Source organism: Sceloporus undulatus, chromosome 2, assembly GCF_019175285.1.
Source record: "Sceloporus undulatus isolate JIND9_A2432 ecotype Alabama chromosome 2, SceUnd_v1.1, whole genome shotgun sequence".
In the NCBI taxonomy this organism is placed as follows: domain Eukaryota; kingdom Metazoa; phylum Chordata; class Lepidosauria; order Squamata; family Phrynosomatidae; genus Sceloporus; species Sceloporus undulatus.
Window position 1 is genome coordinate 193,611,370 of NC_056523.1, and position 27,120 is coordinate 193,638,489.

The 27,120-nt window shown below is 43.3% G+C and overlaps 1 protein-coding gene across 7 annotated transcripts in view; it reads left to right on the plus strand.

Annotated features, from left to right (window-relative positions):
* Nucleotides 1–24,601, plus strand: part of LOC121921768 (A.superbus venom factor 1-like) — a 47,589-nt gene extending 22,988 nt beyond the window's left edge. The window contains exons 1-5 of one of the 7 annotated variants that reach the window (XR_006102037.1): nucleotides 10,042–10,438; nucleotides 14,604–14,788; nucleotides 18,366–18,516; nucleotides 22,429–22,934; nucleotides 24,368–24,601. Coding sequence is in view for 3 of the 7 variants with exons in the window: in XM_042450302.1 (XP_042306236.1) it covers nucleotides 10,369–10,438; nucleotides 14,604–14,788; nucleotides 18,366–18,516; nucleotides 22,429–22,511 (489 nt within the window). In the remaining 4 variants the exon portion in view is untranslated. Of the gene's footprint in view, nucleotides 1–9,879; nucleotides 10,011–10,041; nucleotides 10,439–14,603; nucleotides 15,307–18,365; nucleotides 18,517–22,428; nucleotides 23,271–24,367 lie in introns of those variants that run through there. The other 6 variants (XR_006102038.1, XM_042450305.1, XM_042450302.1 and 3 more) reach the window with 6 other exon arrangements.
* The last annotated feature ends 2,519 nt before the right edge of the window (nucleotides 24,602–27,120 follow it).

A 27,120-nucleotide genomic window follows, 5' to 3' on the forward strand; every position in this document is an offset into this window, starting at 1 on the left:
GTGGCATGGTGAGGGCTTGGAGCATCAGGAAGCTACACCTTCACAGCACCTACAGGCTGCCACAAAGTGCCGGTCTGCAGAGCCCCTTAGTCACCATCAAACTGCCTCCCATCCCACTGGATAGCCATGGTAGCAGTCCCACTGGGTTTAAGGTACTGCTGCTTAATGCATGGTCAGTGCATTAAGTACTTCTGCTTAATGCATGGTCAGCTTCCACTTGATCCTAGATGAACATGCCAACCTGGCAAGTATTGCAGAGATCTGATTGTACGAGGTTGCTGGGGTTAATCTCTCTTAATTTAGCCTACCAGGATTCTCTCTGTAGCAGCAAGCCAGACCAGGGGGTCAGTGAGGTGGAGGTGCAATGTTCTCTCAGGAAAATATCACCCGGCTGTTCAACAGCCTCCCTTCCTGAGCTAGCCACAGTGTTCTTGGGGATGGTGTTGGAGTTCCCATGGCTTGTGAGAATCATGGATCTGGCCCCACTCATGCTGCTGGGCATACTCTAGATGTTGTTTACTGTACACGGTGGGATGATGGTCTGGGGATGGAGGAACTCTCTAATGTTTTGTTGTCATGGACAGATTGCTTCCTATTCAGGTTTAGACTTGCTGGGACTCAGAGCCTCTGTGGGGGTTGGGAATCCATTAAGACAGTCCATCCCAGGCTTATGGATCTAAATGGATTCTTTATGGCTCCTGGGATGTTTCCTGCTGTCTTGTCATGTGATACTGTTGAGCCCTGGCTGATTTCTAGAGTGGAAAAATGACCAGAGCAGTGGACACGATCACTCCTTCATATGGAGTGGAGGTAAACCAACCCTCTGGTTTTCTAAGGAGCTGGTAGCAATGAAACAAGAGAGACGCAGAGTAGAATCACCGTGGCAGAAAACTCAGAGTATGTCCAAGAGAAAACAGACTAAAAAGTATTTGAAAGCCTATGGTGGGGCAACAAGGGTAGCAAGAAAGACTTTTCTGGCTAACACTATTGCAGCTGCACAGAACCATTCAATGGAGCTGTTTTGAGTGGGCAGCTATAATCTGGCAGAAGAGAGAACCACTCAGATTTTCTCTGATTTGGACACCTGAGTTGATAAATACAGAGTGGATATAACCTTGACCACTGCTTGTCCAGTGTTGATTGATAACTTCTCAGTTTGTGCAATCAGAGGATGTGAACAGGATCTTTGGAGAGATGAGAACCACCACATCTGTACTAGACCCTTGCCCTCTCTGGCTTATTAAACAGGCCAGAGGAGGAGTGGCCCAGTGAGAAAGTGATTAATGCCTCTTTGCAACAAGAAAGGGTACCAAAAGATCTGAAGGATGCTGTGGTGAGACCTCTTCTGGAAGAAAAAAATTTCCCTGGATACTACTGTAATTATATGCCAGTCATTAGCATTCCATTTTTGTGCAAGGTACTAAGAAGGCAATGGCAAACTTCCTCTGAAGAAATCTTGCCAAAACAACAACAACAACAACAACAAAACCCTGCAACCTTAAGGTCACCATAAGCCAGAAATGACTTAAGGCACACACTCATGCCAGACTAGTCTAATTTCTCCCCTCCCCCTCCCTTTTTGAGAGAGTTACAAGCTTGGTAGATGAAAGGAATGCTGTGGATATGGTGTATCTTGATTTCAGTAAGATCTTTGACAAGGTCCCCCATGATATCCTTGCAAAAAGCTAGTATAATGTGGGCTTGACAAAACACTTGTCAGGTTTATTTGCAATTGGTTGACTGACTGAGCCCAAAGGGTATCCACCAATGGCTCCTCTTCATTCTGGAGAGCCGTGACCAGCCACAGGATTCTGTCCTGGGCCCAGTGCTATTCAACTTCATTATCATTGATTTGGATGATGGAATAGAGGGCATGCTTATAAAATTTGCAGATGACACCAAATTAGGAGGAGTAGCTAATACCCCAGAGGACAGGATCAAAATTCAAAATGACCTGAATAGATTAGAAAGATGAGCCAAAACTAACAAAATGTATTTCAACACAGAGAAATGTCCTTACATCCTGTCCTCTGGGGTATTAGCTACTCCTCCTAATTTGGTGTCATCTGCACTCAGGCAGAAAAAATGAAATGCATAGATATAGGATGGGTGATACCTGGCTTCACAACAGTACATGTGAAAAGGATCGAGGAGTTAGTAGACCACAAGCTAAACATGAGTCAACAATGTGATGCACCAGCAAAAAAAGACAATATGGTCCCAGGTTACATAAATAGGAGAGTAGTGTCTGCATCAAGGGAAGGAATAGTCTATTCTGCTTTGGTCAGACCTCACCTGGAATACTGTTTCTAGTTCTTGGCACCATGATTCAAGTGGCCTATTGACAAGATGAAGCATGTCCAGAGGAGGCCAGCCAAATTGTGAAAGGTCTGGAAACCATGCTCCATGAGGAGCAACTTTTGGAAGTTTAATCTGGAAAGGTTGTTAAGGGTTGACATGTCAACCATGTTCAAATATTTGAAGATGGAGCAAACTTGTTTTGTGCAGCTCCAGAGATTAGGACAGGGGCAACGGATTTGAACTACAGAAAAAGAGATTCCACCTCAACATTAGGAAGAAGTTCCTGACAGTAAGACTTGTTCGACAGTGGAATATGCTGCCTTGGAGAGTGGTGGAGTCTCCTTTTTTGGAGGTTTTTAAACAAAGGCTGGATGGCCATCTGTCAGGAGTGCTCTATGCCTCCCTTCATGGCAGGGGGTTGGACTAGGTGGCCCTTGAGGCATCATACAGCTCCAGGTTTCTAAGCATGTTGTGTTCCCAACAATTCCTGGATGAAATGGGTTATCTAGATCCATTTCAATCTGGTTCAGGCTTGATTATAGGGCAGAGACAACATTGGTCACCTTGGTTCTGCTGGACCTCTCAGCAGTTTTTGGTACCATTAGCCAAGGTATCCTTCTCAGTTAAATAATAATAATAATAATAATAATAATAATAATAATAATAATAATAATTCTTCTATTTCCCGCCTCTCCCTACAGATCAAGGCAGGATCACATCAATATCGACAACACAAATTGCAAAGTGCACAACAGATTAAAAACTACATTATATAACAATACTATACAATACAATACTAATCAACCAGCAATGTTGCCGTAGGGGAATTAAAACATCTGAATCGTCGTCTGTTTTCCATATTATCAAATCAGAGTGGGAATATTCAACTATAGCAGATCGGGTGGATATGCCCACTGGAAGAGATCCATCTTTAATGCCTTCTTAAAGGCTTCTAGTGTGGTAATGAGACAGATCTCTTCCGGTAAATTGTTCCATAATTTTGGGGCCGCGGCTGTAAATGCTTTATGGGAAGTAGTGACCAATCTAGTTTTTGCATATTCCAGCAGGTTCTTCCCTGAAGTTCTAAGAGTGTGAGGCGGATTGTGTAGGGAGATGCGTTCCCTTAAGTAACTCGGGTCCGAGCCATGTAGGGCTTTAAAGGTAATAACCAACACTTTGTATTGTGCCCGGAAGCTAATCGGCAGCCAGTGTAAAGATTTTAATATTGGTGTAATATGGTCCGATCATGATGTTCCCGTGACCAATCTGGCTGCAGCATTTTGGATTAACTGAAGCTTCCAAACTTGGTACAAAGGTAGCCCCATGTAGAGCGCATTACAGAAATCTAAGCGAGAGGTTACCAGTGCATGCAGCTTTGCTTCAAGGTCTCTCTGAGCCAGGTAAGGTTGCAGCTGGCATATCAACCGAAGTTGGTACCAAGCACTCCTGGCCACCGTCTCCACATGAGATGTCAACTGTAGAGACGAGTCCAGGAGCACTCCCAAACTGCTAACCTCATCCTTTAGGAGAAGTGTAACCCCATCCAGGACTGGTTGACAAACCTCCCCACCCAGGTCAGGTGTTCCTATCGCAAGTATCTCCGTTTTCTCTGGATTCAACTTGAGCTTGTTTTCCCTCATCCAGCCCATTACCGACTCAAGACAGGCATTTAGAGGAGAGATGCCATCCTTGGTCACTGTAGTAGTCGGGGACACGGAGAGATAGAGTTGGGTGTCATCAGCGTACTGATAACACCGCGCCCCGTGTCTCTGGATGATCTCTCCCAGCGGCTTCATGTAAATATTAAACAGCATGGGAGACAGGATGGCACCTTGAGGGACACCCGATGTCAGCTTCCATTTACGAGAGCAACTGTCTCCCAGCATCGCCATCTGGAATCTGCCTGAGAGGTAGGATCTGAACCACTGCAACACAGTGCCCCCGATACCTAAATCCCTCAGGCGTTCCAGAAGGATACCATGGTCTATGGTATCAAAAGCCGCTGAGATGTCCAAAAGCACCAACAGGGTCACACTTCCCCCGTCGATGCCCAGACGGAGATCATCGACCAAGGCGACCATGGCAGTCTCAACTCCTTAACCTGCCCTGAAGCCAGTTTGAAATGGGTCTAGATAATCGGCTTCGTCCAAGACAGCCTGGAGTTGAAAGGCAACTGCCCTCTTGATCACCTTGCCCAAAAATGGTAACAAAGAGACTGGCCTGTAGTTGTTTCTAACCAGGGGATCAAGGGAGGTTTTTTTCAAGAGTGGTTTGACCACTGCTTGTTTAAGTTTAATGGAAATATCCCCTCCCTGAGAGATGCATTGATAATAATTTGAATTAAGGTTAATACTGCATCCCCTCCCTGAGCGGTCAGCCAAGATGGGCAGGGATCTAGAGGGCAAGTTGTCTTCCTTACGTTTCCAAGCAGCTTGTCCACTTCATCAGTATTCACAAGCTCCAAGTGATCCAGTCTAACACAGTCCACGGAGTCACTGGACGCCTCTCTTATAGTATCTGTTATAATACTGGCACTGAGATCAGCCCTTATATGAGATATTTTATCTGCAAAAAAGTCGTTAAATAAGTCACAGCAGGCTTTGGTAGGTTCTAAAAGTGGGTTCAGGGTGGGAGGTTGTTTCAACTCTTTAACCACCCTGAACAGCTCTGCTGATGCAATACGAGCAGCATAGAACAAATTCTTTGCTGCATCGATTGCCACTCCATAAGAATGAAGAAAGGCCTTATGGTGTGTCTTGTCAGATAAACGGTGGTGTCTCCACCAGTGGGACTCTAGTCGTTGCGCGGCTCGCTTCATTTTTCGAAGATCTTGAGTGTACCATTTTTTTTTGTCAGAATCGAGCCAGAAAGGACGCTCGGGAGCAATAGTGTCTATAGCCCTGGTAAGATTGTTATTCCAGGTATCAACCAAGACTTCGACAGAATCGCCGTCTTTCCCAACCATAAGACCCTCTAGGGCAGGGGTTGGCAACCCCTGGCCCACGGGCCGCATGCGGCCCACCGAGGCTGGCAGACCGGCCCGAGACCGGTCCTGCTGCCCATTGCCAAAGGCCCTGCACCGACGGCAATCCATGGCAGCACCGGGCCCCTCACGTGGGGCCTTTGGCCTCTTGGATGAGAGGCCAAAGATCTCTTGCGCGAGTGCGCGGGGCCTTTGGGGGGCTGCCTGCCTCCTCCCTCCTTCTCGGCCTCCGCAGCGGCCAGGAAGGAGCCCATGGGGCCAGGAAAGAGGAGGAGGCTTCCAGCACTGGCCCCGCCCCCAGAGGGTGGAAGCTCTGCCCCAATATGCGGCTCTACCCCCGAAGGGTTGAAGCTCCACCCCTGGCACACGGCCCCGCCCCTGGGGGGTGGAAGCTGCCCCCCCCAGCTTCGGCCACCCGGTTGTCTGAGGGACAGCAACCCGGCCCCGGCTCAAAAAGTTTGCCTACCCCTGCTCTAGGGCCTCTTGGAAACTTTTGGGTTCCATCAGCCTTCAAGGGCGGACCATTTTAACAGGTCCTCCACCCCTGTGGGGGGTCTGGATAGTAGCCTTCAGTCCCACCTTGACCAAGTAATGATCCGTCCATGACAGGGCGGTGGTTTGAATTACCTCCGCCCACGGATATTCCTGATCCGTAGTAAACAACACATCGAGTGTATTACCAGCACAATGTGTTGGAACTTAAACTATCTGGGACAGGCCCATGGTAGTCATGGAAACCATGAACTCCCGAGCTGCGCCTGTTAGGTCTGATGAGCCGGTCTTGAAGGGGATGTTGAAGTCCTCCAGGACGAGAAGCTTCGGAGACTCCAGCACCAGCTCCGAGACCAGCTGTGTCAGCTCGGCCAGGGAGTCTGTTAGGCTACGGGGTGGACGGTAGACCAACAGAATCCTCAGACTGTCCCTAGTCTTCAAAGTCAGGTAAATACACTCAATGTGGTCAGTCAATAGGTTTCCTAGTCAAGGTGATGGCACATTTATGGACCAGGGCAACTCCTCCCGCTTGCCCACTTTCCCTCACCTGTTCCTTAACGGTAAACCCAGCTGGGAGGGCCTTAGCCCAGGTCACACTGCTATCATCTCCAAGCCAGGTTTCCGTAAAGCAGGCCAAGTCAGCTTTTTCATCCTCCCAAAGATCGTATATTATGTGTTACTTCTTTGGGATGTGTCTCAGAAGTGCTGTTCTAGTGAGTCTGTTCTTTCTAGGAGTAGCAAGAAGATGGTTCTGGAGAAATCCTGCTTGACTTCTTGGCCATTGGCCTGGGAGTCCCTCAGGGTTCAATCTTGTCCCTGTGCTATTTAACATCTACAAAAAACCTTTTTTAAAATATTTTATTTCATATTAAAATACAAACATACAAGTATACAAAACTACATGACATACAAATCTATAAATCTAAATGACATACATATATACATTTTTGACAAACATTAAAAAAATCATTGACATTTTTACAATATTCTTTTATGAATCTTCCTAAATCATTTAAAGTCACCTTATCTTAACCAAGTTTCTAGATTTCCTTTACATTTCATTTTTTAAAAATTGTTAATCCTGTATCTTTTCTGTTCTTATTTCTAATTATTTCAAAATTATTTCAAATTATTACCGGACTTATCCCATGTTAATACTAAAGAGGAAAAGGTGGATGAAGTCATCCCTAATTCTATTCTTTTGTCCTTAAAAAGAAAAAAAGGGAAATGATTTTCAAAGATCAGAAATCAGTAGCTTAGAAATAAAGACTGTGACCAGTCTGTAAGCAGGTCAGATCAATGTGAGAATTTATTTGTAGAGTTAAGACATATACTCTGAAGAATAAGGGGTAATAAGGAGAGGCTTGCAGAGAAAAACCTAAACAAACAATTCTAATCAATAGATGGAGGTGATGGGGAACATGGGGAACCTACGTATACAGCAGGGAATTCCCCTTGGCTTACTGTCAGATCTGTGGCTGACCTGAGGAATTTCTTCCTTCTCAAATTACTGGCTGGCAACAATATCTGTTACTGTGAGTTGCAGAACACGTAGTCACTCACCCCATCACTATGGTACAGGAGGAGGACCTTCATCTGCTCCTGGAATTTCCTCCTAACCTGTTTGCAAAGTGGCTGTCTCACCGTCTCTTCTGAATTTCTATACTTCAAAAACAAACTATCAAGAATCTTCCAAAACAGCAATATTTGGGGACCAAAACAAAAATGCCATTAAGAATTAAGAACACAAGTGTTCAAGTTGTCCAGAACCGGTGTTCTGTAATGTGTCATTCTTTCAAACTGCTTCTAAAAAAATTACCTTGAAAGAGCACCAGTAATTCAAATATCAGATGAAATCATGCAGGTTGATACCATTTTAACTTCCGTGGCTCAATGTTATTGAATGCTGGGATCTGTAGTTTGTTATGGCACCAGGATTCTCTGACAAAAAGCTAAATGTCTCCCAAAACAGCAAATCCCAGACTTCCACAGCATTTAGCCATGGCAGTAGTGTAATGTTAAACTGCATTATTTCTGCAGTGCAGATTAGACCACACTGGACTTCCATGGAAGGTAATTTCCTTGATATGGGAGGCAATTCTCAAAGACTTTGTTTTACACTGAACATTAATCTTCATTTATAACCTACAAGGAAGTTGGCAGTCTGCAACTGGAGCCCATCAGAGGAATTGTACCATCAGCACCGGAAACAGCTTTGGAAAGGTGACAAAAACAGTGAAAAACTGAGGAACCATCTTTCTGGTTCCTCAGTTCTTCACTCTTTCACACCAAGATTTATGATCCAGCATTCTGTCTCCCACAGCCACTAACAAGATGCTTTTGGGAGTTTACAAGTAAGATGTGAAGGCAAAGACCTTCTTTTCTTGTTTGAATGAGCACTTGGTTATACAGAGATACACTGCAACATATGTAAATGGAGGTTGAATTACATACTATATATACTCATGTACAAGTCTAAACATTTTAGTTAAAAAATTGACCCATAAAACCTGGGTCAACTTATCCATGGAACAATGTAATTAAATCTTCAATCAGCATTTCCTTTGCTGGAAGCAAGGAAATGAAAGGGAAAGGGAACAGGCAGCCAGACACATTCTATCTATATATCTATCTACCTATTGCAAAAAATATACACATAGTTTGTCAAAAATAATTTTAAAAAAATAAAAGAGAGAGAAAGCTGCCTGGTGCGAGCTCCGTCCTGTGCCCTCCCTCTGACCTGCCTTGAATTGACCCTTTGTACTGTTCCTTCCTTCCCCTCCTCCTGCTCCGTTACAGAATGCCCTCCATGGCCCCCTTCTTCCCCCTGGCTCCTTCATCCTCCTCCTCCTCCTCCTCTGTCACTCTTGGCACCCTTTCTTCATTCCCCCCTCTGCCCTCCCTCTGCCTGCCCTTTGCATCCCCCGTCAGTCACCCCGATTGCCCTTTTTTGCATCCTCCCTTTTCCCCCTTCCCACCCCTCCTTCATTCCCCCCCCAATGCAGGGGAGGGACTGTTTTTTGAACCTGAATCACCACATCTCTTATGTTCTTAAGAGACTTACTAGGGGGCCATTCAGATTACCTTTTACCCCGATTCCAAATGATGCACGCCAAGGGGTATTTGCCCCAAAATGGTTGTGCATGCCTCAAATTCAATTGTGAGAGATTCGAGGCCAATATGAACTTCATGTGCAAGATTCGGTTCCTGATCCAGGGTAAAAGGTAATCTGAATGGCCCCCTAGTAAGTCTCTTAAGAACATAAGAGATGTGGTGATTCAGGTTCAAACCCTGTTTAGTACAACATTCTGTTCACAAGGTGGCCAGTCATTTGTCTCAACATCTCCCAGAAGGACATGAGTACAATAAGTACAAGCTCAGGCTTCCTAGCCTCTGCTAATGGTGGTGATGTGTAATCATCTTGACAGTCATAAAATCATAGAATCATAGAGTTGGTAGAGACCACAAGGGCTATCCAGTCCAAACCCATTCTGCCATGCAGGAACTCTTAATCAAAGCATCCCCGACAGATGGCCATCCAGTCCCTGTTTAAAGACCTCCAAGGAAGGAGACTCCACTACACACCAAGGGAGTGTGTTCCACTGTCGAACAGACCTTACTGTCAGGAAGTTCCTACTAATGTTGAGGTGGAATCTCTTTTCCTGGAGCTTGCATCCATTATTCCGAGTCCTATTCTCTGGAGCAGCAGAAAACAAGCTTGCTCCCTCCTCAATATGACTTCCCTTCAAGTATTTAAACAGGGCGATCATATCACCTCCTAACCTTCTCTTCTCCAGGCGAAACATCCCCAGATCCCTAGCAGCCATGGATGATCCTAGCTACTGTATTTCCATCCTGAACATATTTCTGTGATAAGAAGCAATGAAAATATTGCAAGTCATATTCAAATTAGAGATGACTGTGCCTGGACTCTCCATGAAAACTCTATATTTGAGGCAGGCTGGTCACATAGTACAACATAGATTAAATTTATACCTGTGGCCTCCTCAATTATAAATAAAAAATTGAAGGTTGGTCTGATGTTGCAGATGGATACCAGGTCTACACAAGGTGAAGACCATAGAACGTAGAAGGAGGAGAAGGAAAGAAGGAGGAAAACACCGGATGGCCCTTGTGGTCTCTTCTGGCTCTACAATTCTATGATTCTATGATGGCTCAAGATAGTTCTGTGAACCTCATGGGGAACCATCTGCATGGCGATCCATGGGGAGAGGTGGGTAAGAAATTAATATTAATATGAATACTTCTTTCATTATTGTGACCCATCTGGAGATTGCACTTCTCTTTTGCAAGCAAGGAGCTAGGAGGAAATAGAAAATAATCACTAACCTACGTTTTTTGCAATGACAGGCTGCACCACATAGATGTGTCTGTGCCAAATTACTCTTTCCTACTCCAGCTCTGGGCAAACCTGTCTTCTCCTTGTCAAATCTGGCACTAATCCTGGAGGTGGAGGAACTTCTCCAATTACTAATTAACCTTAGGAAACCTCTCTACATAAGGGAAGCCCCAAATAACCTTACCCCACTCTAAAGTGTGGAGGTTTGCCTCTTGAAGCATGATGAAAAGCTATGCTGCTTCTCTGGGCTGGTTGGCTTTGTTCACAGTCTTTTTGGTGGCTAACTCTGACTCTCAGCCCTTGTAAGTATCTCTCTGACCAACACCCAAGGTTCAGTGGTCTTTCTTACACTTTATTTGGGGGAATAGCAAGAGGGTTTTCCAAAAGTGACTCTGATTTTTGCAGCCTCATCTAATAATTCATCACTTATTTCCTAACATTTGGCTTCTTGGAGGCACTGGGACAGAAGTAGAATGAACCAGTTCTGCTTGCTTACACAAAGCCTCTCATTTCTAAAACATTAAAATTCTCACACTCTTTATGACTTCAGAATTCTAGCCCTCTGCTTGACTACTTGTAGTCTGTAAATATTTTGGTAGATTCGCTTTAAGTTTTTGCTTTTCCCCCCAGATTATTTATCTTTAATTGATTACCTTATCAAAGATTTGAGGGTTGATAATCTGTTTCAAACTTCACCAAATGAATATTTGTTTGTGTGTTGCTAAGGGCTCTGAAATAGTTGAAATCCCTCCCTTAGTTATCTTGACTGTGTTATACAAATAATTTAAAAGTTTTTATGGGGTTGTTGCTGACGGTGTTTAGGGCCGAGCACAGCTACAAACCTTTTTCCAAAACATAGCTGAAAACTGTGGTCTAGTGCAAAATGTAGATATAATATTGACCAATTGCTTAACTATGGCCCGGTACAAACCTCTCTCTAAGTCTGGGCTACAGGTGCCCAGTTTCCCTCCAGAGGGATGCTGCGGAAGCCAAACCCACACGGCATCCCTCTAGACCAAAAAGAACCTGGGGAAATGGGTTCTTTTTGGCGCACAGGGATGACATCATCAGTGCACCATTGGGACAGATTCCTAATCAGAACTATCAGACACAGTGGCACTCCACGTCCTTCATTTTTCATGGTCTGTGCAGTCAAATGCTTTGCTATAGTCTCTAAAGTATTTCTTTGTATGCTCCAATCAGCCATTCTGTGTTTGCACTGTGGTCCCAAGTGCCTCTTCCTTTCCAAATCCTGCTTGGATCTCTGGGATTTCTCTCTCCATGTACGGTTGGAGTCTGTGATTGCTGCCTTTTGTGTCTCTTTTTTTGTGGATGGGAATGTATGCTGGCAGTTTCCAATCTGTTAGCCACTGTTTTTTTGTTTTGCTTTCTCTGTATTTGTTGACATATGTTGGTTACTAGAGTTGATTCTGTCTGTGTGGATTGTAGCAGTTTGATTGGAATATCATCTGTTCCTGGTGATTTGTTTTTCCCAATTTCTCTTATTGCTGTCTCCAATTCACTTTTTAAAATTTGGGGTTTTTCTTCATATTCATAAATTCTCTTACAAGAGATAAAGAGGGGAGAAATATGCCTGTTTGCGGGACACTAAAATTTCTTTACCTATAATTGGGAACATATTGGTTTAGAACAATTTGCAATTCTTCACCTGTTGACATGATAGTAGGGTTGTAACAGAAATTTCAGGAAACTTAGATTTCTAGGTTTGGCAGATCAAGGAATTCGCAAGAGGACCTAATAATTGAAAATCCATAAGTTTATTTCCATTTGTCGACAAAGGAAAACATTGAACTCAGTGGAATTCAAGTTCCAAAAGCTGAGAACCCCGAACAAGACAAAATGGCTCTTTTTATATTATTCAAGACAAAGAAGCTTCTTCAATACACCTGATTGGCTAATTACAATTTAAACATATAGAATTCTTACAATCAGAACAGAAATACATGCATACATTAAAACTGCATCATCACGCCTTACCCCCTCCTGTAGGAATTTAGTGGCTTTCCCTTCTAACCTTGCTTCTGGATGTCTTTATCTCAATAGTTTATGTTATGTCTTTCTACTGGTGCCAGCTTCCATCTAGGTCAAGATGCACTCACTATTCCTTTGCTCTAGTAACTCCAAGCCTTTATTTCAAAACCATCTCTCTGGCTGACAAAAGTGACTCCATCTTTCTATAGTTTTTATATTTCAAAAAGGAATTTCCACCACAGGGTCTAGGGCATGATTCTGCTCCTCTCCCTTCTTTCCCTTGCTATTCCCAAGTAGGCTGTTTTTCTTTTTCATTTTCCAATTTCTTTTCTTTTCTTAATTTTTTGCTTAATGGATTGCCATGATTGGTCAGTGGCACTAAAAATAAAAATAAATACAAACCAAATGGTGGTTGTTGTAGTAGTAGTTGTGTGCCTTCAAATCATTTCCAACTTAAGGCAACCCTAAGGTCATGGTTTGGTTTTGTTTTTGTTTTTTGGCAAGCTTTGTTCCCAGGAGGTTTGCCACTGCAAGAAATGCTGGGAAAGACATAGGGCTGGAAAAAGTGACTACAGAGGCTGATGTGCAGCAGGCAGAGGCTGAGATAAAAGCAGCACCCTGGTGATTTGGAAGAGCTGTGTAATAATGACTGTCCCCAACCTGTCATGTTTACATTTGCTACACTAACAACAAAGAGAACCCCCCAAAACTACAAATCCCATTCTGTAGAATGCAGCCATGACAGTTAAAGTCATGTCAAACTGCATCATTTCTACAATGTAGATGCACCAAAGATAGTAATATAGCATATAGGGGAAAGAAGATGACAGTGATGCAGTCACAGGAAATGTATGTTGATAAAAACTGAGATTCCTCCCTCCTTCCATGGCCATAAAGAACTGATTATTACATTTAAAGCCCTATATAGTTTGGGTACAGGTTATCTAAGGGATCACCTTCTCTCATTCAATCTGCTTTGTATACTCAGATCTTCTGGGGAACATTTGCTCCAGTCAGCCAGGACTAAGCAGGCAACTATCAGCCAGAGGACTTTTACTTCAGCTGTCTCTAGACTGTTGAAGACCAGTATTTTCCAGCAGGCCTACCCAGATGCTTTTTTAATTATACGTTTTAAAAGTATGAATTTCCTGTTTTAATATGCATTTGGGGTTGTTTTATTATTATTATTTTAACAGATGCCATGTGTTTTTTTAACTAGTATTATGTGTTTTTAACTGATGTTATGTGTCTAATCTATTGATATGTGTTAATCTGCTGTTGTTCCTTGCCTTGGTTTATAGGAAGAGGAAGGTAAGAAATGGATGTTGTTGTTGTTGTTAGCCAAATGGGCATAAACTCAATAAAACAGAGACAGTTTATTTTCTCCATGTGAAGGTAGGCTATTCCAAGAACTATTCAGTATTTGCATCTATCCATTATGAAGCCACATGCCACTAAGACAGTAGAGTGCATTTAGAATGCATTTAGCATCCTGGAAAAGTGTCTGTGGTCCAAAACACACTGCAGAAATAATCCAGATTGAGAGACAGCTTTAACGGCCCGGGTTCAGTGCTAGGGAATCCTGGGAATTGTAGTTTATTGTGGTACCAGAGCTCTTTGATATTTCTCACAAAATGGCACATAAATGTAGTTTCCAGAATTCTCTAGCATTGAGCCAGGGTAGTTTAAAAGGTCTCAAACTGGATTATTTCTGCAATGTGTTTTGGATTTATATTCTCTGGTATGGAGATCATTTCAGATGATGGAAGAAGCATCATCTGTCAGTTGAGACAAGGGATACTACATGTGCCAATTACACCAGTTGCCCCCTGGACCTTACTGCAGTCTGTCTACCTGACACAGGGCCAAAGCTCCAATTTGAGAGCGGACTATCTTCATGAGTAAATGGCAATTCTACACCAAATCTGATCTATCTGTGGCTAAACCTGGATTTTAAAAATTCACCTTATGCTGTGGATTTTGCAGAATGCGGGATGGCGGTTTACCTACATGTCCCACTGTGCCGCCTGGTACTGCTGCTGTTGGCATGGCTGTCTACACAGTGCTCCCTCTGAAGTCACAATAAAATGCCCAGCCATGTGATCAATGCTGGGCACCTCATTTCTGACCTCAGAGGGTGCAACTAGCACCAGTGGGAGGCACAGCAGGACATGTGTGTAGACAGCCACCTCCTGTTGCTCCGGAGTGTGGCGGTACCAGGGGTAATCCAGTGCAGCTCTGGGGCCAAGAGCAACCTAGAGTATTCAAGTTAGTGTAGATGAGCCCTGAATCAAGTTGGTTTAGCTGGTGGTGGAGGGATTAACCTGACAAGAGGTTACTCTGACAAGGACCCTTCACCCTAAATGTTGGCAGCGGATTCATGTGCATAGAGGAGATGATACTGAACTAGTTTTAGCTTTGTACTGCTATGCTTTGACTAAAAATAAAACCTTGATCTTGGCTGCTTTCTTGCAGGTACATGCTCATCACACCCAGCATCTTATGTGTGGACAGCGAGGAGACCATCATTGTGGAGGCTCATGATCACACTAGCCCTTTTTCAGTTCAAATCAGTCTTTGATTTTCCTGAAAATAATAGCTTGTTCAGGATGGAAGCCAGACTAAACCCTGATAATGGCTTGGTTGTAGCAAAGATAAAGGTAGGCAAGGTCTAGAGCCAGATGGGAAAAAATGGTTGTCACTTGTACCATGGTATATTCGTAAAGGAAGGCTAAAAAGAGTTCTTGCTTGGAAGGTTTTGTTAAAGTGAAGATGAAACTGGAGGCTTGATAATTGTTTTGTAAAGCTAGGATTATACATTTGTAGTAAAGCAGGGGCAGCTGAGGGAGTTGGGAGGGGTGAAGAGGGTCAGGTGGCACAGGAGAAGGAGGAGGGGAGGAGCCAGAAGAAGAGGCATGGCCCCAGGGGGTTATAAGTAGTCAGGAGGAGAGGCGTGCGGAGGGAGGGAGATGCAGAAGAGGGGGTCGTGGAGTGGCAGTCGGGGAAGGGACAGCACAGGTAACCCACAACCCTCGACGAAAGGCTATACCTGTTTCCCTTGAAGGGAGACACGGGGTGCAGCAACTGGGGCTGCACAAGGAGAACCAACTCAGAAACCTCAGACTGGAGAGAGACTTTGTTTACCCTGGAGAAGGAGACTGGAGGCAGCAGGAAAGAGGTAGTCTGGAAGGCAACTGGTGGGACCCAAAGGGAATAGAGAAGGCTGAGGGGGAGCCGCTGGAGAAATACCAAAGGGAACGCTGAAGGTCGGCGGCAAGCCAACAGGATCCAGCTGAAGGGCAGAGGGGATGTGAGAGGAGACCCCCAGGGGCCAGACTGGAGGTGGTTGAAAGTTTATGTTTGTAAGAAGAGCTTGGGACTAAGTTGCAAAGTGTGTTGACTGGACATTATTAAAGTTCCTGATGCAAACACCCTTGCCTGTGCAAGTTTGTTACTCACGAGGAGTCAGTTTCCTAAGCTAGAGGCTCAGGATGCAGCCGGCCACGCCTGCCCCGCCCACAACATTTGGTAGAACTAAACATAGACTATTTTTCCTACCTGAGAATTGGTGGGATGAGCAAGAAGGCTGTATCTTTGGATCCTATCCTATGTGGTGAGGGGGGGGGGATATTTAATACAATAAAATAATACTACAGAAAAAAAGAGTCAGCCTAGCCTTCTCCCTTTTTTTCTACATCAGGTATGAGAATGAGGCAGCCATTCAGATATTGTGGTACTGCAAGTCAGTGCAGGCCTGGCCAATGGTAAAGAGTGCTGGGAATTGCAGTCCAAAAATATCTAGACGCTAGTATGATTCCCACTTGGTTTTACATAGAGATCCGTTTGTGCCACCGCCATAGAATCAGAGCTTGAAGCTGTAAAAACAAAGTGCATTGTTTGCCTTTAAGTCATTTCTGACTTATGGCGACACTAAGGTAAACCAATCACAGGTTTTTTCTGACAAGGTTTTTTTCAGAGAGGGATTGCCATTGCCATCCTCAGAGGCTGAGAGAGTGTGACTTGCCCAAAGTCATTCAGTGACTTTCCATGGTCAAGACAAGATTTGAATCTTGCTGTCTCAGTGTCTAACACTCAGACCACAGCACCACTTGTAAACCACTTACAGCAAACACAGTAAATGGGTACTACAGATAATAACATAGTCCCTACTTACTATATTATATGACATAATGTTTTCTTGCTTGCATTTATCCAGTATCCAGCATCCTCAGCAGTACCCTTTGAAATCTCTAGCTCATTCTACTTTTAGTTTTCTTATCCCAATTCACACTCTGACTTCATTTTCTTTAAACTCTCCTCTAAATTCCATCCCCAAAATTGCTCATGAAAAACTATAATAGTTTGTTGTATATCATAGGCATAGCCATGTTAATCTGGAATATTTGTATGCAAAGAGACTCAAAGGTACAAGGTACCTTTTCTGAATAGGTATATGTTGGCTAATGTCTGTCTCATCATCCAGTTTTTAGAAAATCAAAGAAAAAATGGACACAAGTAAAATGTGGCCTCCGTGCAACACAAAAGCAGTTTTGTGGAGGACCGCTCAGAAAAAGTTGAGGCTGAAAGGCAAAATATGCTGTTTGCTATTATTGCAAGCCATTTTTCAAAAATGAACAAGTGAACACAAGTGATGGCAAGAGAGCAGAGTGCCCAAGTTCCACACACCACCAGTCTTATAAACCACATCCAGGTGGTGACATCAAGGTGGCACCTGTAATGATGGCACTATCATGGCAGTGGAAGTTCTAGTTACCACTAAAAACTAACAGATTTTAAAGTTTAGTATGTATTCCTCACCTGGGAGAGAAGGAATCAATTAGACTAGGGCCCATATGGCCGTAGCTTTAAACCCAGTACAATCTAATTGTTGTTGTTGAACAAGAGAGGGGTTTCATTCCAAGGATTTGGTTTACAAGGATAACAATGGAAGTGGCAGAGGGTCCCATCATTATGCACTGGCCATGAAACTGTGAAGCCACCATTCCTTTTAAGCTCTTGCTTCTGAACACCAGGCGTTTGTTCAGGTGGAGGATAGAAGGGTGGGATCAGGAGATGGCAGAGAAACAACATGCCCTGTTTACATTAGAACTGGATTAACTAAAGTTGAGAGCCATTTTTTTAACATAGAGACACTTCCTGGGAGATTATTCAAATAAGAAGACATGAAAAGCAGAATAGGTTTTTGTTTGCTTGGATTTTTCCAGGAATCAGAATGGATACTTGTGTATGGAGGCCCTCTTGACATTTCTATATTGGTTACTTTTCACCAAGTTCATTTATTGAGAATCTTTCTGAAACAGGATATATATAAAAAGATTAGCTTCCTCTTTGAATGGAACACTCTTCAAGAATCAAATATGAATCATTAGTTCACCCAAGTTCACCTTCCTTCGGCCTGGTACACACGGGTGCTTTGTGGCATGGCGGCTGTGATTTTAGGGTTCAGGAGCATACAGCAACCGCACACTCCCAAACCCTAATATGTATGGACGCCGGCATCATGGTGGCATCCCATCCATATGCCATGATGCCGCCGTCGCTGTACAGTGACCAGGCGTTGTTGGCAGGAAGTGGTGTCATGGCACCCCCCCCTTCCTGCTTCTGGCATCACAAAAAAGAAGCCGCTCTAGTTTTTGCTGCAGCATAGACACGGGGCAAAAACGGACGGCACAGAGCTGTCCATCTGTACTGCCCCTCACTTCCTGATCTTTATGTACCTTCTAGAATAAATATTTCTTGGGGCCACTCTCCCTTTAGAGTTTATCACACAGCAAAAATAAAGCTTTTTACGGCTCCCAAATTCAAGCCAAATTCGGGCTGCCCCCTGGTGTTATCGCACAGCTTTTGTCCCCAAAACTGCCATCCAGGTACAGCCTGGCTACAATACTGGTCCCTGAACTCACTTCACCAGCCATTTTTCAAAGTCGGAAAGCTCCCAACTTTGAAAAACGGATGCCAAAGCGAGTTCAGGGACCAGTACTGGAACCAGGCTGTACCCGGGTGGTGGTTTTGGGGACAAAAGCTGTGCGATAACACCAGGAGGTAGCCCATATTTGGCTTGAATTCGGGAGTGGTAAGTTGCTTTATTTAGCTGCTCGCTAATGTCTCTGAAAAACAGCATGAGATGGTAACATGTTTCTTTTTTTCAGTTTAAAAAGAATATGATATTTCTATCCAAACCTTTTCTTTTTTTTTCTTTTCTTTTTCTTTTGGTAGATTCCAGCCATAGAGAAGAAATATGGAAACCACTATGTGTACATCCAAGCTAACAATTCACTCTTCACTCTGGAGACAATTGTTCTATCCTTCCACAATGGCTACATTTTTATCCAGACTGATAAAACCATCTATACACCTGGATCAATAGGTAACATACAATGATATTTGGCTGACAATCTGCCACATAGGTGGCATCACATACAACCTGGTGGCTGAACACAAAGGCCTCATTCTTCATGGAATATGAGGATGTTTGCTCCCTCACTGAAGGAAAGTATCTTGTCTAGAGAGTTATGTGTCTTGATATACCCAAAAGGGAATGAGAAAGCTTTTAGTTGTTGATGTGAAAGCAGGTAAGGATCGAGCTCTCAGATTCTGATGCCTCATGTGTCCTGGACATGGAAGGGCAGGGAGGGGGTTAAAAAACAACAACACCTAAGATATGGAACAGTTAGAATCATAGAATCATAGATTTGGAAGAGACCGCAAGGGCCATCCAGTCCAACTCCCTGCCATGCAGGAAATCTCAGTCAAAGCATCCCCGACAGATGACCATCCAGCCTCTGTTTAAAGACCTCTAGTTGATTTGTTGCACTGAGACAGAATGGCCAAACACTAAATTTATGGGATAAATGTGGATGACTACAACTTTATTAGAGAACAAATGATTATAAGCTAGCATAGTGGCAACCAATAGAAAGAAGGGGGGGACGTGAAGGAGTAAGTAATCCAGAGCAAGGCAGAAAGCAATTAGGGAGGCTGGTAAATGGCAGGTAACACCTGCCAATATTGGTCATTCCAAGGAATGATCAGAACAGTCCAGACGATGTGGGCTAAGCTACAGATGTGTGCTAAGCAGCCCATTGTCCTCCCACAACAGTTGCCCTAACCCTCTGGAGCTTCCACTTCCTAGATCTGTATAGTGCTCAATGTTCTTTCCCCCTTACCCACCAGTTATGACAAAGCAAAACAAATTACAACATGGATTAGTATGACATAAAACCACCAAGTGTAAATCGCAACTGAGGAGCCCTACTTAAAGCAAATCAAATTTACGGAAGCCTCTATTCTTAGGGTGAGTTGTGCAAGAAGTCCAGCTAAAAATGGCCAACCAGGAAGTGCATCCTGTTTAGCAGACTTTGTGCACAATTTCAGCCAAGAACATGTATGACATCTCATAAAGGCTGAAAAGCATACAGCCTTCATAAGACTTTCTCTCAGGCCTGTGGCTGAGTTGCCACTTAGTTTAGGCCTGGGATCCACAATGCTGGCCCACCCCTCAGCAAAATGTGCCCCTTTTTGTGAGAGCATGAGTCTTAGTGAAGAAGAGAAAAGCAAATATTCTCTTCTTGTTCTTCTAGACTAAGGACCTTATCACACTAGCTCAGAAACAGGATTCAAAGCAGAATTAAAGTAGAAAAAATGCAAATGTGGGAGGTTTATCACACGATGTTTCTGCAAAGCTGAAATAATGCAAAACTAAAGCGAATGTAAAGGGGACAAAAACAACACCTTTTTACTTTTGGAACATCCCGAAAATAAAAAGGTGTCATTTTTGTCCCCTTCACATTTGCTTTATTTTCACATTATTTCAACTTTGCAGAAACATCATATGATAACTCCTGTATTTGTGTTTTTTCTACTTTAAATCTACTTTAAATCCCATTTCTTAGAGAGATTCCTCTAGTGTGATAAGGTCCTAAGTTGTGTCAGCCTTATTACTGTCCTGATTTCCCAGAGCTCTCAGAAACCTGAATTTGTGAGAGCACAGGGATAAAATTTGTCTTTGCGAAGAAGAGAAAAGCTCTACTAGGAAGGCAAATTGTTGTTTATCTCATTTTCACATGAAATAATTATTTTGCAAGTTTCCTCCTTGTTGGGTGAGAGTGTGTACATTTTTCAGTTGCTTTTGGCACTTTGGAATTTGTTTGCACAAAAAAAAGTGTCTCCCAAAAGATTGTTTTTTGCACAAAATCCTAATTTTTTCCCAAGCTGTTTTGGACAAAAATGTTTAAAACAGCTAAAGTAAAGCTTTATGTACGAATAGATTTTTCACATTCAGAAAGTCTCAAAATGTAAAAGAAAACACTTACTTGCATTTGGTTTTCTTGTGAAGGATAAAACATTTTGGACATATTCTTGATCTCCTTCCTATCTGTAGCACTTTAGAATGGGACTTCTTAAAATTGGCTGTTTTCCTTAGATAATCTGTAGATTGCTGTCCCCTGGTGTCAAATGATGATACTGCCTTTAAAATAAAGGGAATTCAGAAACAAAACTCCATGTAACAAGGAGTTCTTGATCTTGTGATCTTTTCATTTCATTATATCCTCCTTTTTGAATTTGGAAAAGAAGAATGGAATAGTTTTTGGTAAGTTTTTCAAATAACTATGGATGCCGGTCGTGAAAGCCTTCGACTTCTCAAGAATGGAATAGTCAACTAAATGACTATAAATGTGGGAGTAGCCTCACTGAATGAAGGAGCTTATTGCATGAACTTTAAAAGCATTTCAAGCCTCCTGGGCTGGAGCCGGGGATTATCGCATGCTAAATTGCTGCCTAATCGCCACCCGCCATCAGCCAATGGTGAAAGGTCTGGAAACCATGCCCTACGAGGAACGACTTAGGGAGCTGGGGTTGTTTAGCCTGGAGAAGAGAAGATTAAGAGGTGATATGATAGCCCTGTTCAAATATTTGAAGGGATGTCATATTGTTATGCCCAAGATTATAAGGGCAACCTGTTTATCCTGAGAGCGTGTAATGAAAACCTCTCCCTCCGTGGACCTATTCACAGCAAGGCTGAGAAAGACATTGAGGCCTGTTACAGACTGCCAAAATAAAGCTGCTTCAGGTCTCTTTGGAGGTATGCTGTTTAAATGATGCATGGGTCCTAAGAGTCCGGAGGTCACGCCAAAGCCACACTCCATTCCTAAGCACTGGAGTGCAGCTTTGGCGCAGCTGCCGGATTCTTCGGATGCATGCATCATTTAAACAGCATACCTCCAAAGAGACCCGAAGCAGCTTTATTTTGGCAGTCTGTAACAGGCCTGAGACACCAAATTTGGTTTTAAACACGATGCATGTAACATTTATTAAATCACACAAGTAACACAAATATTGATTATCAAGAGCTCTTTCACTCACACATTCATACAATACTCACACACACTTTCCTTCCGCTGAACATTGATCAGTTGTTCTCGAAGGCTGGGGATGACACCGTCGCCGCGGATAATGCCAACAAAATGGAGATGAAAGTCCAGGGTCTTTATAGTTTTTCTTCTCTCTGGCTCTTGGCTGCTGAAGTCTTGCAATATTGCAGCCCATTACTCAACTTCCTCTTTTGGGAGGACAGACAGGTTGTTCAGATCAGTCCGTGTTCAAAGCAACTCGTTCTGTTCAAAGCCCTCCATTGTCCTGTCAGTTCCTCTTCATGGCGACTCAGGAGATAAGGTCCTTCCCGGTCATGGTTCGTCACATCTGGACGGCACCCCGCTTCAGCTTCCAAGTTTTCAGACTTTCCTCACCTCGGTTGCCAAATACCTTCGTCACATCAATGCTTTGTGCGGAACCATCTTGTTTGGTCCTTTAGCTATGTTTAAAGCACAATTCCTTTGTTCTTTGGTTCTTCAGCTCTGGGTTTAAGTCAGAACTCACGCATTCGTCTTACAATATTGAGCAGGGAGCAAGCTTGTTTTCCCTTGCCTGGAGATGTTTTGTTCTTCATGCATATTCAGAGCTTGTCCACATGGGCTGAATAAAACAACCTCACTTCATTTTCACAAGGAGCTGTCCACACAATGTATGGGACAATTTGGGACAAATTCTCGCCTTTTCATCACCTTAGGGCTTTAATCTAGAGAGGAAAAAGGTGGAGATTTAGGGGCTGTGCAGCATCACAGCAAGCACCATGTCAAATAAAGTTTGCCTTAGGGTCACCGTAGGTCAGCAATGACTTGAAAGCACACAACAACAAGATTATTCTGGGCAATAACTTTGGGAAGGATGCATTTTCTGTAAAAAAAAAAATAATAACTTTTCTCCTTTTGCCCTCCTCTAGAAAACCACTGCACAAAACTTTACCACCCAGTAAAGGAAGAGGACGCGCTGAACCAAGTGTGCCAGGAGGGCATCTGCCGCTGAATGGAAGTTAAGTGGCTGGAGCTTCCAAAGCTGCTCCCTGCAAGTCTTGCTTCCTGTGGCAGTGCTGGCCATCCCATGCAGCACTGCTTTGGTTGGCAGATTTGGGACCGTAATTGACAGGGGCAACAGGTAGAGAGGTGTGAACAGAAGACAGGCAGCCCGAAGGAATACTGACCTAGTCTGATGCCCTGCATCAGCTCCTTTGACTTGAACAGGAGCTTCACAAGAGCATGGTGGTTCTTCAGTTTAAGGGGAGCTGTGGACAAGGAGGTTAAAGGACAAGGAAGAGGCTGCGTCTAATGATTCTCACCTGCGCTTTCACTACTCTGTCCCCAGAACAATGCAGCTTGATAAAGAAGTTCTCTCCTACACCCTCAAGTTCTATGAGGTATCAAACAGCCTGTCAGACAGGGGTGGATTATGGTAAGGCATGATTCTCCAGCTTCAACAGATATTCCTAACACCTGGTTTAGCCTTTGGGAGATGATGATCTACCTTTCTAACCTCTTTAATTGTCCCCAACTGCTTTCCCTTCTGTCAGAGTAAAAAGGGAATCCTATTCTTTACCATTGGATTCCTCTCTTTCTGCTGCCTTCTATGTTCCCTAGTGTTATTGTCTTTTCCAATTATGTTTGCCTTCTCATAATGAGGCCAAAGTAAGACAGCCTCAATTTAGCCATCTTGATTAAAGTTCAGGCTTGATCTATTCAAGGAATTATTCGTTTGTCTTTTTATCTGTGTATGGTATTCTCAGCACTCTTCTCCAGCACCACATCTCAAATGTGGGATTACTCTCCTTTTTATTCCTCAGTGATTTCATTTTGGATGAGGAGCCTTCAGCACTGACTTCTTCAGGCTGCTATTAGGAGTGATTTCTATATTTTCAACAAGAAAGATTGAGAGAACTAACTCCATCTTTGACCTCTGATGCCTCTATAATTATGATATATAATAAAATGGCCACAATAAATTCTCCTGAAGGACTCAACCCTAGCCACACCCCAGATCACAAGAAGGGGTGTAAGCGGAAGAATTCCTGTAAACTTCCATGAATGATGAGGCAGTGTGATTGAAAAACCTTCCAAAGTAAAAGCCTCCTTTGGAACCACCCAACACAATCATACCAAGGTCCAAAACACACTGTAGAAATAATACAGTTTGAGACCACTTTAACTACCCTGGCTCAATGCTAGGGAATTCTAGGAAGTGTAGTTTTGTGAGACATTTAGCCTTCTCTGCTAGAGAGCTCAGGTGCCACAATAAATTACAATTCCCATGATTCAGTCTCAAACTGAATTATTTCTGCAGTGTGTTTTGGACTTAATTGGAAGCTATAGCCTATTTACTTGACCTCAGGAGGGTTGACCTCCATGCAGTGGCATCACTAGGGGATGCAAGAGGTGTAGATCAGACCAGGTGACACCACAGTGTGGATCACTTAGTGGGGTGGTACACCCAGAGAGACTGGCACAGCTGTTGAACCAGCGAAAAAGGCACTATTCCACTTGCCCAGAAACTGCACCAGACCCTAAACGAACCCTCTGGAGGCCGCAGCACCACCCCCATCAGTAGCGGCAGCTGCTGTGGGGGCAGCTGCCTTCATGGTCTGGTGTCGCTACAGCCGCATCAGACCCTGAAGGCTTTCAAGAAGCTGCTGTCAGAGTCTGGCGCTGGACCTTGAAAGCTTTTGCAGGGGAATGCTGCTTCAGGGTTTAGCATGGCAGCAGCATGCCTTTGGGTTGGGCTGCAATGGTCTGGCTGGCTAGTAGGACAGGCATGGCAGTCCTCCCCCCTGCAATGGGTGACACCAACCTGAGGGATGCCACTGCCTTCATGCCCACTCTGTTTCATTCTAGTTTACAAAGCTCACCTGGATGCCATTGCACAGAAAGGCACTTTTACCTACTACACCATGAGGATTGTGCTGGTCATCAAGGAAGGTGAGTGCATTTTATATGGGATTATCTGTGCACAATGAATGATTTGCCAGTGCAAAAGTTCACTTTCTCACCCAGGGAGGAAAGGCCACATGCTTTCAAACAGTCTCAGCCCACAAGGCCCACATTCAGTATGCTAAGTATTCCACTTTTTTTAACCATCAGAGACCATGATGTTAGTTCTCATGGCTCTGAAAATGGATGTGAACATATTTGAGCAATGTTCTGTAGCATACATAAATCTACCACCATTTTCCTTTTTAAAAGTAGCACCATTACAATTTTATTTTATTTTATTTTTTAGAAACATGATGGGGTAGAGGGAGTAAGAAATGATGCAAAGGTGGTAATGGACAAAGAGAAAGACATTTATAGGACCAGCAGAGAGGGAGCTGTGTTGTAGAGTTAGTGTTAAACTTGGGCTAGAGGTCTGTATGAACTGAAGACAACTAGGAAGAATTTTTAAAAAGAGTCGTCTTGTTGTTTCTGGCATACAGAGGTGGGTGGAGTGCAGAATTCCCTACACATCAGCTTTTAATATCACAATCTAGAGAGCGAGATTGTGTGCCTGAAACACTCTTAAATTCTTAGCTGCTGAAGTCAGGAATCATGATAACAACACATTTGATTATCTAGATAAGACCTTAGATTATAAATAATTTACAAATTGAGACATAAGAATCTGGCTCGGAACAATAACAATACAACCAATACAAGCTTTGGTAGGTTTACTATACCCAAACAAGTTTAAAACATTAACTGGGAAAAACTGGGAAATGATGCTATATCTTGTACTATTTCTCAAAAGTCTGATCTTGTTCAACATCAGCCTGTCACAGTCATTCTGGTAGTCTCTTTGTGTAAGCAAGATCAGCTGGGGAAACAATAGATCTTTCATTTATCCAGTTGTTTGTCTTTAGCTTCCAATATTTGTTCTGCCATTTTCTTCCTTCTTCCTCCCCTATTAATTTAATTGCAGGGACAGATATAGCTGCCCAAGGAAAGACCCGGCAGTTCATTAGTCCCATAAGCTGCAAGGAGACACTGAGTCTGAAGGTGAACAGTGAATACATGATCTGGGGTCCCCGTAGTGACATGTGGGACCTTCAGAAAGAGTGATATTCAGTAGGAATACAATCTTTGGTAGAACAGCATGCACTACATGAGCTGTGAGTTCCCAGCATCTGTTGTCACATTTTGAGTGGTCCTAAGGCAATGGCTCTTGGACTGTAAAGTGCCATCATGTAGTAGCAAAAGGTCTGGTTAATATATTTAATGCATTTATACACTGTTTTGGTCAGGCTCCACCTGGAATACTGTTTCCACTTCTGGGCACCACAGTTCAAAAAGGATGTTGACAAATCCAGAGGAGGGTGACTAAAATGGTGAAGGGCCTGGAAACCTGGAAAAGGAGTAACTAAGGGAGCTAGGTATTTAGTCTGGAGAAGAGAAAGTTAAGATATGATAGTCCTGTTTAAATATTTGAAGGAGTATCATGTTGAGGATGGAACAAGCTTGTTTTCTGAAACTCCAGAGAATATGGACAATGGATTCAAACTACAGGAAAAGAGATTTCTCCTCAACAATAGGAAGAACTTCCTGACAGTAAGAGCTGCTCAGCAGAGGAACACACTCCCTCAGAGGGTGGTGGAGTCTTCTTCTTTGGAGGTTTTTAAACTGACACTGGATGGCCAGCTGTCGGGGCTGCTTTGACTGTGTATTCCTGCATGGCAGTGGCTTGGCCTTGATGACCATTGTAATCTCTTGCAACTCTACGATTCTATTATTCTACACAGCCCTTCTTTTCCTATTGTGGTTTACAGTACAAATTTAAAAAAATGATAAAATGTGCAATATAAAAATTCAGTCCAATAAAATAAATAACAATAAAATCTGAATTGAAACAGCAGAATGAAACCATAAATTTATGGATCTGTGGATTTATGGATGTATTTATTTTGTTTATATGCTCCCTTGTGCTTGAGTGGGACCCAAGGTAGGCTCACAAAAGGAACCAATTAGAACTCAACCATTAAATTTTAACACTTATAAAATCATCACCTTAAAATAGAATAGTTATTTAAAAGCATAATTTTTTAAAAAAATAAATAAAGCATACACCCCAATAAAAAACTTCCTTGAGAGTGATTACATATTGAAAGCCCTGCCAACAAAAGGAGAGCAGGGAGGGGTCCATCCTAGTCACCAATGCCGGAAGGGAATTTAAAATACAACTTCCTTCCTGTGTGTGTGTGTGTGTGTGTGTGTGTATGCAGCTTCAAGTCATGATGACCCCATGAATTTCATATGGTATTCTTAGGCAAGGAATACGAATATATGTTTTTGCCAATTCCTTCCTCCGAAATATAGTCTACAGCACCTGGTATTTATTGGTGGGCTCCTATCCAGGTCTGACTCTGCTTAGCTTCCAAGATCATGCAGGATGTTGCTGCTGCTGCTGCTGCTGCTACTGTGTGCCTTCAAATCATTCTGGACATATGGCGACCCTAAGGTGAGCCTATCAGGGGGTTTTCTTGACATGTTTCTTCAGAGGGGGCTTGCCATTACCATCCTCTGAGGCTGTGAGAGTGTGACTTGCCCGAAGTCACTCTGGGGTTTACAATTCAAATCCTGGTCTCCAGAGTCCTAGTCCAGTGATCAAACTATTACAC